Here is a 15,444-nt window from a genome sequence, read left to right on the forward strand (position 1 = left end):
CTGTATACTCCTGGTACCTATAAAATATACATAAACATAATGGTTAAAATTACCCCCAAATACCTAAGAAATAATTTTGGCTAGATAAATAAATATAATACTTTTTGTTTCCATTTCCTGGAAGGTATTTCCTGTGGAAGCCCTATCGTTCCAGAGAACTGTAGTATTGAGGGATCAACATTTACCTATGGTAATAAAGTGATATACAGGTAGGAGTCTGATTGTGATGAAAACAATTTGTAAGTATTTATTTATAACATATTGATGAAATAGTAATTGAAAGTATAGTTCTAAAGATGAGATAGAAAGAGGCTTAACAAAAATTTAGTGAATTTCATATTCAGTTTAAAAAAATTAAACTACTAGTAAATCACATATGATACAACCATGAAATATTATTTGGGGCCACTAATTATGTCAACAATAATTTAAATTGGGGAGGAGGGAAGGAGGAAGGGAGAAAGGAGGGAAAGGAGAGACAGAATGTGGCTATGGATTTTTCTTTTCTCTTCTATAGGTGTAATAAAGGATATAAACTGGTTGGTGAAAAAGAATCATTCTGTCTTGCTAACGGTGTTTGGAGTCATTCTCCTCCCACATGTGAATTAATGAAATGCCCTAGTCCACAGAATATAATAAATGGAAAATATGTACTAAATGGGTTAACCTATCTTTCTACTACAACCTATTCATGTGACAGTGGATACAGGTAAAAATCACTAGATACCTATCAAGTCTCCTTCATAGTTACTTGTGGATATTTCTTAACAGAACTACTTGAATTTATTAGTAAGTCATTGTCCTAAATAATAACAACTCACATCTGTGTAGGAGTTTAGAGTTTACAAAGTGATTAACAGGCTTGCAGTAGTTATTATTGCAATCAGTACTTATTGCAATCATTACTGAATTCAGTAAATTATTCCAAATATTTTTTCTTTTACTGGTGAGTGCCCATGACTTAAAGAAATCTAAGGACAAGAAACTGAGAATAAGCTTTGCTGGTACAATCCCAGATATATAGCTCAGGAATAGATCTGATCATAGCTTTCAACATCACTTTTATTCTTCTAGTTAGAGAGCAGCATATACCTTGTATTTAAGCCAACCCAAATAAGGCCAAGTACCACAAGAATGTCACATAAAGCAGCAAGATAACTGTATAAATATGCATACATATGTTGAATTTAACATGTATTTCAACATATTCAACATGTATTGGACTACCTGCCAGCGAGGAGAAGGGGTGGGAGGAAGGAGGGGAAAATTTGGAACAAAAGGTTTTACAAGGTTCAGTGTTGGAAAAATTACCCATGCATAGGCTTTGTAAATAAAAAGCTTTAATTTAAAGGAAAAAAAAAAAAGAATGGCACATAAAAAACTCAAGAACAAATATCATAGTTGCCATTTTTTATTTATTAAGACAAATTTTCCCACTGCCACATGTTAGCCCATATACAGTCATCCTTCTATTATCTAGTTCACTTGAATTCTTTGGTGGAAGTTGTGCCTCTAATCGTATTTCTCCTAAAGACAATTTGGGGGTGTGGGTGAGAAGACATTAAAATGTCTTGTTCTATTTCATTTCCTTTTGATCCCATCTGTCTTATTCCAAGGATAATTAATGTTATACCACGATTTTTTTTTTTTTTTTTTTTTAGCTTGCAAGGACCTTCAGTCATAGAATGTAAAGCTACAGGAACTTGGAATCCAGAACCTCCTATGTGTGAGCTTGTTTTCTGTGGAGACCCTCCAGCCATTAAAGATGCCTTCATTGAAGGGAATAATTTTACATTTGGAAATACTGTAACTTATAAATGCAAAGAAGGGTATGTAAACTCACAAGAGCAGAACACAGAAAAATTAAATGAAACTGAACAATAACCAAATATGTTCTTTAAGCATGAGGGAAAGACTGATCTGTAACAGGGAAAAAGGGAACCAACACAGTTCTTTCAAAAACTCATGTTAAATTCCCTTTTATTTGCACACTCATAAATCCAAACACTTTTTCTTTGATAATATTCAATAAGTAAAAAAATTGGTTTTCTGGGGAATAAAATGACTATTATTGAATTGTTGCCAGAATATTTTCCAACTTATTTTAACTATGAAAATGTTCTTGTTTTGTTTTCTGGGAACAATAAAGTTAGTTGAAGATGTAATTCCCTTCTTCAATATGATCATAACAATTTGGAGTATTTGTGTATGCCTAATACCTGCTATAGTACCTGGCACACAGGAAAAATTTAACAAATATTCAAGAAAATGAATGAAACTTCCAGTTGAATCCTAACTAGACAGCAGAGCCCCTTAGATCTGAGCTCAGGGAATATTAAGAACACCAAAAAATTAGGTCAGCCATCTTTAGAGGGCTATGTTTTTTCCTACCCATAATTCACTCCCATGCTTCCTTAACAGAACAATGGGGTATTGATGAGGGAAAGGAAAGAAGGAACCCCGTTTGCCGGTGCAAAAATAGTAGGATAATCCCATGAGGCGCAGTGTCCCTTGTAAATGAATTTACAGACCCAAAAACCTAGATTGATAAATAAAAGGTTTATTGTAGAAGTTTGGAAGTAAAGTTCAGTTAGAAAGACGCCAGGACCAGAAGTGGCCGCTGGGCGGGCAGGAGCCCTTACATGGCTGGAAGGATACCATGTGTTGGGGGGAAGGGCTCCTACAAAGAGAGAGCTCTGGCTTGGCTCTTTTATACCTAAAAGATTGTGGGCAGTACCCCAAGTTCTTGGCGGGCTTTTCAGTTAGCTCAGATCCAGTGGGGGACTGGGGGAAGCTGAGCAGATAGTGGGGGCTGGGCCCAGATATTCAAAAGGATGCTTTTGACCAGGATTTGTGAATCAAGGTCAACCATGGGGGTTGGGCAATCAGAAAGGAATCTTAAAGGGACCTCAATCCCTATCAGCATGAGTTGCCCTTGATCACTAATAAGTTTCTATTTCATTATGTGTTTATTTAGGATTTATTTCCTATCTATAGCTGGTTTGAGACAGCTTCCAAGTTAAATTTTACTACTAGATGTCCTATTTTATATAATATTTAACAAGTATCCAAGTAAAGTAAAAGTGGTAAATAAGATGAGGTTACCTTTGTTGACCCCAAACTCCTAGAACAGTATATTCTAACTTCAAGGAACTAGATGGCTTCTTTAATGCAGGTAAGATGAAGAATCAAAAATAATACTGAAAATCATAGGTTCGTTGTGATGTAATGTGATTATGGGGTTCCCTGACTTTGGGGCTTCTGTTCTAATGAGTCCTTGGTCTTCAGGTTTTGCAATGTGCCTCAGGAAACTGAGCACACCTAATCTATCAGAAGACTATCCTTAATTCATCTGGAGATTACTTCCTAGCCTTACCCTCAAGTCATAGAATTAACATATCTATGATCAGAAAGTGAATTTCCTTGCCTTGTCTCTTTGCTGAATTTGCTTTGAATTCAGTCTGCTCAGTAATGACATCACATTGCTTTTTATAAACTTTGCCCCTTGACTAGGAGATGAGTTCAAGCTTACAAATTCACCTAGACACTGGTCTGGGGTAATGACGGAGAAACTGAAGTAAGATAGAGATTAGAGAGTTTTTAATATTTTATTTGAGAGGGAGAGATTGTGCTGGGGGCATGTTGCCCCCAGGGCTGATGTCTCAAAGCAACCAGCTTTGAATGGGAGATTCCCATGAAATATATATAAACAGGTGGCTTCACACTACTGGAATAGACTGAGATAGGGGTGGAGTCAGAGCACTAAGAGCTGAATGGACTATAAATTTGGTTCTGACAGGGTTTGGAAGGCACCAGACATTCTGATGAGTTGGGATCAAGAAGAACAATGATAGAATGGGGGAGAGAGGGCACCAGATATTCTGATAAGTAGGGAAGGTTTGGGGTCATGATGTCTAAGAAAGTTTTTCTCCTTATCTGGATTAAACATTTATAGTTTATAATCTTAGTATAGCCAGCCCTAAATTATATCAGGGAATGATTAGGAGGGAAGGGTGGTATTGCAACCAGGGGGATTGAGGCAGAGCAATTAAGGGAAACTGAGGCAGGATAATTAAGGAAACTGAGGCAGAACAATTAGGGAAATTTGGCACAATCTTTTTTAGAGTCCCCCTTCTCAGTCTCAACAGTTGGAATATAGATTTAGAATTGGAAAGGATCCCAGAAATCATGTACTCTCTCCTCTTATTTAGCAAATTAAGCAAACTAAAGCTTGGAGAATTTAAATAATTTGCCTAGGATAGTAGATGGTAAATCTAGGATTCAAACTTGGGGCTTTTATAACACCAAATCCAGCACTTTTTTCAATGTTCCTTACTGCTTTGTAACTTCTTTATCAGTGTTTCACAATTCTCCACATTTGGATTCTTTCCTTGCAGTATTTATAATAATTCTTTTAAAATATTATTCAAGATGATGCTATATTACTTCTAAGGAACATGAAGAAGAAAGAGGGGAAGAGAAGCTGTTTTTATTAACCTAAACAGAAAGAAAAGTAGAAAATCAGGAAATAGACAAAAGGAGGTGACAGACAAAACCAGTAGATGGTACCAGTGAGCCAGTTGGCAGCAAACAGAAATGATATTATATAACAAAGGAATTCTGGGAAAATATCAAGAACTCTGCCTTCCATTTCAAAGTCTGTATATGGTACCACGCCCTCCATAAAAGCAAACAATATTACATTAAATCACAATGCAATAAAGACATTCCTGTAGGAAATTGAGGTAATTAGCCACTGGTACTTTACTTTCTTGATGATCCAACTTTACAAAGGAATAGAACATTAAGACTCTAGATGACTGGAAACAAACATGTTGATTACAATCATCTGCTGTCATACGTAAGACTTTAACAGACCTGGAACCTAGTCAATTCAGGATGAAATTCTTTAACTACATGGCCTCGAGTTCTAAATCTATTATTCTACAATTTCTAATACAGAAATTTTGTATTGTTAATGAAGGTGGGAACAATGCATCATAGGTGTGAGGGAGCAAATTTGTACAAGTTCAAGAGACAGATTGGTGTGGTTTTCTAAGAAGTCTAGCCTGCTTCTGCACAGGCATGGGCTTGCCAAGAATTCCCACTGATTCTTTTGATCATTGCTGCTCATCATAATACCTCATCAACATCATTAAAGAAGATCCCTTCCTTTCTCATTGCTTTAGCAGGAGGACATACATATAGCTGAAATAATTGTTGTGCCAATGAATTTAAACAAACCTTTCTTACTTTAAAAAAAAAAAAAAAAAAGGTTCTGGAATTTAGCCATATTTTTGGACACCATATGTAAGGTTTTTTGCTCTTGTTTACTCTGAGTTTTGCCTATCTGAAGTAATGTTTAAAACCCAGAATCTATATCAAGATTGTCTATCATGGCTGAAATATGATTCATACTTTTTAAATCTTAAACTGATAAGTAGTATTTGAGCACTTCAAATAACTTTACTTGTTCCTCTTTTCTTATTTTGATGTAATATCAGAGCATAACAAAGATTAATGAAGAAATTACCAAATCTTTATTTCTCATATAAGACATTATGTAAGAGAAAGCTGGGGTGACTAGGTCTCACAGTGGATAGAGTACCAGACCTTGAGTAAGGAAGACCTGAATATAAATCCAGCCTCAGATACTATGTTGTATGATCCTGAGCAAGTCACTTAACCTTGTTTGCTTCCATTTCCTCACTTGTAAAATGAGCTGGAGAAGGAAATGTCAAACCACTCCAGTATCTTTGCCAAAAAAACCCTAAATTTCAGTCAGGCATGACTGAAATGATTCAACAACAAAGAAAGAAAATCAGAAATGTAATTATTTGATTAGAAAGCTGGCATAGCTTGTGAAATAATGTCAAGTAATGTTCAATAGAATGGTTGATCTTGATTTTAGAGCCACAAAAGATTTTCTTTTTATTTTATTTATTTATTGGTTCTTAAGGATTAATTTTTTAAAAATTCTATAGCTAGGAGCAACTAGGTGGTACAGTGGATGGAGCACCAGCCCTGAAGTCAGGAGGACCAGAGTTCAAATCTGGCCTCAGACACTTAATACTTCCTAGCTGTGTGACTCTGGACAAGTTACTTAACCCCAATTGCCTTAGCAAAAAAAATGGTATGGCTAAACTACACTTTGTGCATTAAGGGAGTAATAGTTCTAGGATTTGTTGTTGCTACTACTATTTTTATTTTTTATTGCTGTTTGATGCAAACTGATATTTCTTCAATGTAGAGAGCTACTAGGGTAGAATCTTCTTGCATTAATGCAACTCATCTGCAACATAGGGGCTTAAAGAGTTCCCTAGGATAATGAGACATTAGTTGTCTCACCCATCATTACATACTTAGATTTCACCAGGAGCAGGATCTGAATCCAAATATTTCTATTAAACCCAGTCTTTTATTCACCATGGCAAGACACCAATTTCTGCCTTTGTAAGTAATTAATGGCATAAAATAATTATATGTATATAATAAGATAACAACATATATATGTATGTATGTGTATTATATATATATATATACATATACATAATAAATAATTAATGGAAGAGAAGTCAACTACTCAAAAGTTCTAATGACAAGAGATCTCTTGAGGTTTTTTCCTCATTTTATGTGATTATTCAGATTATTTCCATTTAGATAGAGTTACTGTTACCTAGCTAGGTAGATCCCTGGAATTTAAAAAATATGAAGAGGTCATCTCAGGCCAGTGTATATATACATACATGTGTGTGTATACAATGAAGTAATTTGTTCAATAGTCAGTAAAAATATGTGCTTTTTTAATAATCCTCTGGCACAAATGATATCATGAGCAATTGTTATGGGCCAGAACTTGAAACAAGGTGCTAATGCTTATGTACTTAGTTCACAACTTTAAAGGAGTTCACACATTAGAGTTCACCCCTTTAAGAGAGTTCACACCTTTGGAGAGCATATATAGGCTGGGAGCCTCAACTAGAATTGACTTCAGGAGATTCACAAGTCAGAAGCCCACAATCCCACTCTCTGGAGGCAGAGTCAGATTCATTCCAACTTCCACCTTTGTGCTGGCTGGAGTCAGAAGCTGGAAGAGACAAAAGACTAGTGGCAATAGCTCTTGGAACCAAGGAGAGAGATAGGCCTCTAAGAAAGCTTACTGGGCCCCAAGAAAAGATTCAAGACTTAAAAGGAAAAAATAAAGGATTTGGATTTTAACTCCTGGCTACATTTTGGGGTATTAATCTGAACTGAAACTAAGGGTGCTCCCAGAAGCCCCCCCAAGAAACTTGCTCCCAGAGAACATTACCCTTTAGAGAAGAACATCATAGGAAATGGTATTCTAACATCCTAAAATATATCCTATATTTATTCTTGTCTCTGATTATTGATCCCAAAGTCTTCCCTGGAGATTTTTTTTTTTTTTAAGATTCAAGTTTTTTTTAGAGGAACTAAATTATTTGTAGATATATAAAAACACAATAATTGCCATGAGATAGGAGGCAAATTCTGTCTTTTTGTTTCTCCTCAAAAAGCAGTCCTATCTGCTATCTACTATTCACTCATATAATTAAAGGAAAAGGCAAAATAAGTGGAATTCTTTTAGATACTTAGGATTAAAAAAATAAGCAAAAATTAAGAGTTGATTTGCCATAGAATCTCAGAGATTTGCCTCAAGCGGCTGGCCCCAGACCTTTGGCGAATTACAAAGTTCTTATAAAAGAGATTTATGAAATCATATGCAAAATATACATAATATTTAAGTATAAATACTGATTTAGTTCTAACAAACTCTGTCATGTAATTTGGTATGATAAAAAGCAAATATGCTTGCTATAAAGTAAATAAATTTATCTTGCACACATTTAATACAATTTTCCCCAAAACACACACACACACACACACACACACACACACACACACAAACACACAGAATGTTTCCAAAGTCTTCCTGTAGTTCTAAGTAACTGAAATTTTAAATTGCAAGAAGACTTTTTGGGACACTCTCATGTCTCATATGTGTGTATATGTCTGTGTATGTATACGTGCCTATATATTTGAAGACAAATGGGATTCATAAAACATACAGTTATTTAAAAGTGTTATTAAATTCATAGTAGCTTCCTTTGGCCTCATGGATTTTTAATATACATGTTAACAGTATAACTACTATCATATTGAGGGACCATGAATTTTTTTTTTATTATATATATATATATTTTATAATATTATCCCTTGTATTCATTTTTCCAAATTACCCCCCCTCCCTCTATTCCCTCCCCCCGACGACAGGCAATACCATACATTTTACATGTGTTACAATATAGTCTAGGTACAATACATGTGTGTGAATATCATTTTCTTGTTGCACAATAAACATTAGAATCCGAAGGTACATGCAACCTGGGCAGACAGATATTAGTGCTAACAATTTACATTCCCCTCCCAGTGTTTCTTCTCTGGGTGTAGCTACCTCTGTCCATCATTGATCAACTGGAAGTGAGTTGGATCTTCTTTATGTTGAAGATTTCCACTTCCATCAGAATACATCCTCATACAGTATTGTTGTTGAAGTGTACAGTGATCTTCTGGTTCTGCTCATTTCACTCAGCATCAGTTGATTTAAGTCTCTCCAGGCCTCTCTATATTCCTCCTGCTGGTCATTTCTTACCGAGCAATAATATTCCATAACCTTCATATACCACAATTTACCCAACCATTCTCCAACTGATGGACATCCATTCATCTTCCAGTTTCTAGCTACAACAAAAAGAGCTGCCACAAACATTTTGGCACATACAGGTCCCTTTCCACTCTTTAGTATTTCTTTGGGATATAATCCCAGTAGGGACCATGAATTTTTAATGTTAAAAATAGATTCTCAAGAAAAGATTGGGAATCACTGAAGTACTGTCTTAATCTCCTTATCTTCAAAATCTCACTGGACTGGCAATGTTGTGTCAAAATAAGTTTAATGGATAGATCATCATTTTTAAAGCATTCTAGATTAAACATCTTTAGTCAAAGATTAACTGTCTAAGTATTAAATGGTCAGTAATTATGATTAGAAATATAAATTATTCCTCCATACTTTTCACTGTATGGGGTATAAGAAAAATCATTGTATGGGTAGAGAGGACAGATGCATAAAAAAAATTATGATTAAAAGCTTAATTTTTATAATTTTCTTTAAAAATCACCATCACACCAGTGTCTTGATGTGAATTTGAAATGTCCTTTTCCAAGCAATACAGAATATTATGGCCATTACAAGGTTACTATTTATGTTGGCTAACCTTGACCACAAGGAATCATTTTTTTCAGATCCATGAAAAGGGGGAAATGAGAGGCAAGTTCTCCCCAATATCATGCCCACAAAACATTTCCCTTGTGGTTTCCACATAATTATACTCTCCATTTTCTTATCTAAAATGTACTTCAGCTCTTTAAGAGTCACAATTTCACTGGCATAGGTGTTCTATAAATGCACATCACAATCCCTCCTTGCCTTATTAGACAGTTTCATGAATTACTTTCTTTGCCCATTAAAATGTACCCCTTGGTGGGTCAATTTTATAGTAATGAGTATATTTTCATTAGCCAATCTTTGAAGCTTTTTCAGTCAGAGTTTAGATAGATGCTAGTGACATTAGTAATCCAAATTCTCCTTCATGCTATAAGGCATTACCACAGTGTTTTCTTTCGGTATAAGAAATCAAAATATGGCCCAATTTTTTAATACTAGGTGAAATGATTCACAAATTAACAGGGCAAAGCACATTATGATGACTAAAAGAGGTTTATTTTTATTTTTTAAGAAGAATAATGAATCAGAATAGTTAGAGGAATGATTTGTCTCTGGCAAAGGATCTGTAGAATTTTAATATATTAAAAATAGTATTATGATGAATTAAGGAAGTGGGTATTTTTGGTAGGTTGTACCATTCTTCTTATAAAACACTTATGTGTTTTAAATTCTGAGATAGATGATCTAAGATCTAAGTATTAATTTCTTTAAATAAGGAAATTGGACTAGATGTGTGACTTCATTGACATAGGGGACTATGAAAAACTTCTCTCTGAGTGCTATGACACACAGCCTTTCATTAAATAAGAATAATTTTAAATAATACAAAATCTAAAGTGTTAGGATATTTTATTGATTTTGTGCCTTTGTGTTCTATAAAATATCTTTAAAGTTGCATCTAAGAGCATTTAGGTCTAAGGAAAAACAAAAAACAAAGATACTATACAAGGATACATAAAATGATCTGATTCATATTTTATATGTTTTTAGAATCTTACTCCATAATATTTATTTTGTTCTTTTTTTTTTTTTTTTTTTTTTGCTGAGGTGATTAGGGTTAAGTGACTTGCCCAGGGTCACACAGCTAGGAAGTGTTAAGTGTCTGAGACCAGATTTGAACTGGGGTTCTCCTGACTTCAGGGCTGGTGTTCTATCCACTGCACCACCTAGCTGCCCCTCCATAATATTTTGAAAATAAATTCTAATAGAAAATGAGAATGATTTTATAGTTGCAATTTTCATTAATTCAATTGAGAATTGAACTGGAATGAATCATCAAAGATCTGCCTACTGGGTTATTTATTAGATACCTTTATTTCATGGACAGAATTTAAAAGAGCAATGTGATGTATGTTTAAACAGCTGTCTTCTTAAAAAGAGTAGATACAATGATATCACCTTATTAATTCACTGCCTTTGAATACATAACAGTAATCAAAGACTAGTTATTATTATCCAGCAACAAAAAATTTCATATTTGAAAAGGATTAAAGTAGGGAATCATATTTTCTTTCAGAAAAATGAACTATTGATGCAATTTTTAAGCTATTATTGTTTATCATGCTGTATTAATTTTGTATAGCATTTTTATTGTATGTCACTGTGGAAGAGAAAAAAAGTATAATTTATAAACTTAAACATATATTATTACTAGAAATATTAATAATAACTTAAATTTGTATACTTTTTTTAATACTTCAAAGTCTTCTCTAATATTCTAAATTTTACCAATTACTATTAGTAGTAATAATGTAATTACATTTATGTAGCTATTTATATTTCAAAGCTTCCTATTTTGTTCAAGTTAATCATTTGTTATTAGTATTAATAATGATAATTTACATTTCTATCGTGCTTTACAGCATTTTATAACACATTTTCTCATCTGATCTTTGCAACAGTTTCATAAGGTAGAAATGCAGGTTTCATTATTACTTTTTAAATAAAAAGCTCAGATGTTAATTTATTTGCCCAAAGTCATAAGCCCATTTGATTTAATTCAACAAAAGCCCCTCTTATGGCAGTACTATGATTAATTTTTCTATGATTACTTTAAAAAGTCCCTACTATGAGCATATCACTGTCAATGTGCTGGACTTGCTCTATTCACTGAGACATTTTCTAAATTTTCTTACCTCTAACAGTATGCTTTCTAAATATATAGTACAATGAAATTAATGAAAAGTTAATAAACCTAAAGGTGTTGAGTATAACATAGTTTCCATTTATCTCATAGAGTTTATTTACAGTAACTACTATAGCTTATTGTTCTATAATGGTACCAGTGTTGAGTAAGTAAACAGCACTGTTGTTCAGTAGTTTTCAGCCATGTGCAACTTCTCATCCCCCTATTTGTGGGATTTCTTAGCAAAGATATTGGAGTGCTTTTTACACTTCCTTCTCCAGTTCATTTTATAGATGAGGAAAGTGAAACAATGGGGTTAAGTGGCTTGCCCAGGGTCACAGAGCTAGTAAGTGTCTGAGGCCAGATTTGAACACTGGAATAAGAGTTTTCCTGACGCCAGGTCCAATACTCTATCCACTGTACCACTTAGCTGCTCTGGTAAAGAACATACTGATTCTGAAAAGAGCATTGTCTCTAGAAAGAGAGGATTTGGTTTCAAAGTTTTCCTCTATTTATCTGTGTGCTTTAAGGCAAATCTATAGTATCGTAGCCTATCAAATGAGAGGAATGCCTCTGAAGAATCTCAACTTTTTAGATCTGTGGTCCCATGATATTATGAAAGGCAATTTTACAGATGATTGGACTTTCATTTAACTTAAAATAATGAAATCCATAAATTTAAGTTGGAAATTTTTAGAGGAAAAATATGAATGAGTAAGATAGAAAATTAATATGTAATAATTGAAAAAAAATTAAAGTGCATATAAAGAATGTTTCTAAACACACACCTGGGATTAATTTCTCTTTTCCATCATCACAGGCATACTCTTGTTGGTACTGAAACCATTGAATGTCTGGCAAGTGGTGTATGGAGTGAAAATGATCAACAGTGCCTAGCTGTTTCCTGTGATGAACCTCCTGCTGTGGAAAATGCCTCCCCAGAGACCAGCCATCGCTTATATGGAGATGTGGCTTACTACTACTGTGCAGATGGGTATAGCTTGGCTGGCAACTCCCAGCTGCACTGTGATGCCCAAGGGCAGTGGGTTCCTCTAGAGGGCCAGGCTATGCCTCACTGCATAGCTGATTTCTGTGAGAAACCCCCAGCTGTCCTATATAGCATCCTGGAGTCTGTAAGCAAAGCCAGATTTGCAGCTGGATCCATTGTGAGCTTTAAATGCATGGAGGGTTTCATCCTGAACACTTCAGCTAAGATTGAGTGTATGCGAGGTGGTCACTGGAACCCTTCTCCCATGTCAATCCAATGTATCCCAGTTCGCTGTGGAGAACCACCAACCATCAAGAATGGCTATGCAAGTGGAAGCAACTACAGTTTTGGGGCTGTAGTGGCTTATAGTTGCAACAGGGGATTCTATATCAAAGGAGAGAAGAAGAGTACCTGTGAAGCCACAGGACAGTGGGGTAGCCATATCCCTACCTGCCATCCGGTGTCCTGTAATGAACCACCCAAAGTTGAGAATGGATTTGTGGAGGTAAGAGGTTGATTAGTTGGAAATAACTTAAATCTATGTATACGGATGCACTTGGTACTCAATCCCATCATGATGCAAGTAAGATAACACTGAATAGTTAAAGATTTAGAAAGTAAAATTAATTTTAAAAAGAAAAGAAAGTCACTAGAAGTAATAACTAATGATTATTATAAATATAAAATAATATATAATGATTATTATAAAAGATAAATAAAAGGATGGGTTTTTTTAGTAATTTACTTTGAAAACAAAGTTTGCATATATATATATTTCACATATTATGCTATATAATATGCATATATAACATAACCATTTATACATATGTAACATAATGTATAATAGAGTATATATAATAATATATAATATATATCTTTAACTTGAAGCTCTTTAATCTGGCTCTCTAGCCTGGGTTAGCCAAGCCAAGCCAAGCCAAGCTGATGGATAGCTGAGAGAGGTAAGAAGTTTGGTAGTGAACACGTGGGTCTTCAGACCAGGTGTTCACTAGGGAACTAACAAGTCAAGGCATCAAGTCAGGGCATTATGTGAGTAGTTATAATAAAGGCTTTTAAGTTTACATGTGGCTGTTCTTGAGCACGCTATCGGATATTAAACTACTATTCAAGAGATCATGGCCAGAGACCTTTGAAGGCCTCAGAGGAGGTGAGCCAGGTAGAGTTGATACTGCAAAGGTCAGTGGTCAAAGGTACTCTGTTGGGCCTAGGACAGACTGGTAATAGTTACTGCCAGGAGGGCAGGTTACATATTAGATATTCACATATAATATGTATATGGTTAATATTAATATCTATAAACTTAAAATATAATAGTTTAATCTTAGTGGCAGAAAGAGTATGGTGCATGGGCCACTACCTTTAACAATATAATCTACTATTATTCATTCTAAGGGCTTTTTAAAAATAGATATATCTTGCCCTGCCCTAAAATTTTTAATTAGAAAGGACAGATTGAATTTCCTTTGGGGATAAAGTATGTCCCAAGAATGTTGGCTGAAAAGCAAACTTCTGTCAAACAAATCTTATTTCATAGAATTCTAGAACTAGGTGACACTTTGAGAGCATAGGTGATCTAGCCCCTTATTTTAGGCCATTGGAGATTTAAACCATTCAAGTTAAAGGATTGCCTATTGTTTCCCTTAAAAGAGTTTCCAAGAAAAGAGATTTCATAGTCTCATTCATTAACTCATCCCAGTGTTTTATCACATGCTGTCCACATTTCTCCTATTTTGAAATAAGCCCATTTTTGTCTTGTTCATTATTTCAAGATATTTCCTCAATCAAACGCTTCAAATATTTCAAATACTTTGAATTGCAAATTCCTTATATTCCCAAGTGAGAACAATTTTCAAGTATATAAGTTATCACTGTATTTGGTTTGGAAATTATCTATTAGATGTAAAATCATCAAATTGCCCCAGAGAGAAATTAGAATTCACTGGGTCCTTGAATACTTTTAAATTTACTTATTGTGCTGAATGCAACTGGTAGGTGTTTACATGACATATTTAGCTATTCATATAATAATTCAATTTTCAAAAGATATAATGGTACCATTATGTTACCTATATAATGGCACTTATATTATTAATTCTGTTGGTATTCACAATTTAGAGATGTGTGTGTGTACACACCCACCTACCCACCCATATATGTATGCATGTATATGTATGTGTGTATATATTTTTTAATCAATCCCTTGATTTCATTGGTGTAGGAATATCCCAGCAAGGACATTTCTACTAGTGCAGATCAGTACCTTCTCTTCAACTTTAAAAAATTTGGGGTTTGAAGGTTACCCAAGGTACTGACTAAGAAGTTAAAGGTCTTATCTAGGATCACATAGCCATTATGTATCTCATTCTGAGGCCAGTGTCCATTCCCTATGTTCCATTTTTTTCATTTGTGTATATACATACACACACACGTAGAAATATATGATTGTATACCCATATATGAATGTTTGTACATATCATATACAGTTATATATTTATAAATATGTATGTATGTGGCAGCTAGATGCACAGTGGATAGAACTCCAGCCCTGAAGTCAGGAGGACCTGAGTTCAAATGGGGTCTCAGACACTTAACACTTCCTAGCTGTGTGACCCTGTGCAAGTCACTTAACCCTAATTGCCTCAACAATACATAAATGAATGAATGAATTAATTAATATGTGTGTATGTGTACATATATATTCTTCAAGGACAACAGAGAAATCTTTGAAAGGCTCAATATGTTCATAGGCTATGCTTAGCAACCTTTGCTGTATAGTCAGGGAAGAATATCTCTATCTTCACCTGACCTAGTACCAAAATAAAAATCACAAAAAGTTTGAGTATTTTTCCTTCACCTGTACATTGCATTCTGTTCTGTATTTGCTGATCATACATCTAAGTTTGAACACATTATGATTTATAAATCTACTCTTAAAAATTGAAATGAAATTGTGGCTGGAGGAAAAAATACTCTATCCAATGTTGTTTGTCCTTCATCCTCAAAGAG

At 34.4% G+C, this 15,444-nt stretch overlaps 1 protein-coding gene across 1 annotated transcript in view; it reads left to right on the forward strand.

The window, feature by feature from the left end:
• SVEP1 (sushi, von Willebrand factor type A, EGF and pentraxin domain containing 1) overlaps nucleotides 1-15,444 on the forward strand; it is a 318,610-nt gene that overhangs the window by 227,517 nt on the left and 75,649 nt on the right. Inside the window, 4 exon segments of the mRNA XM_074280632.1 lie at nucleotides 125-209; nucleotides 518-709; nucleotides 1,662-1,829; nucleotides 12,253-12,925. Coding sequence (XP_074136733.1) covers nucleotides 125-209; nucleotides 518-709; nucleotides 1,662-1,829; nucleotides 12,253-12,925 — 1,118 coding nt within the window.

Source organism: Sminthopsis crassicaudata, chromosome 1, assembly GCF_048593235.1.
Source record: "Sminthopsis crassicaudata isolate SCR6 chromosome 1, ASM4859323v1, whole genome shotgun sequence".
Lineage (NCBI taxonomy): Eukaryota > Metazoa > Chordata > Mammalia > Dasyuromorphia > Dasyuridae > Sminthopsis > Sminthopsis crassicaudata.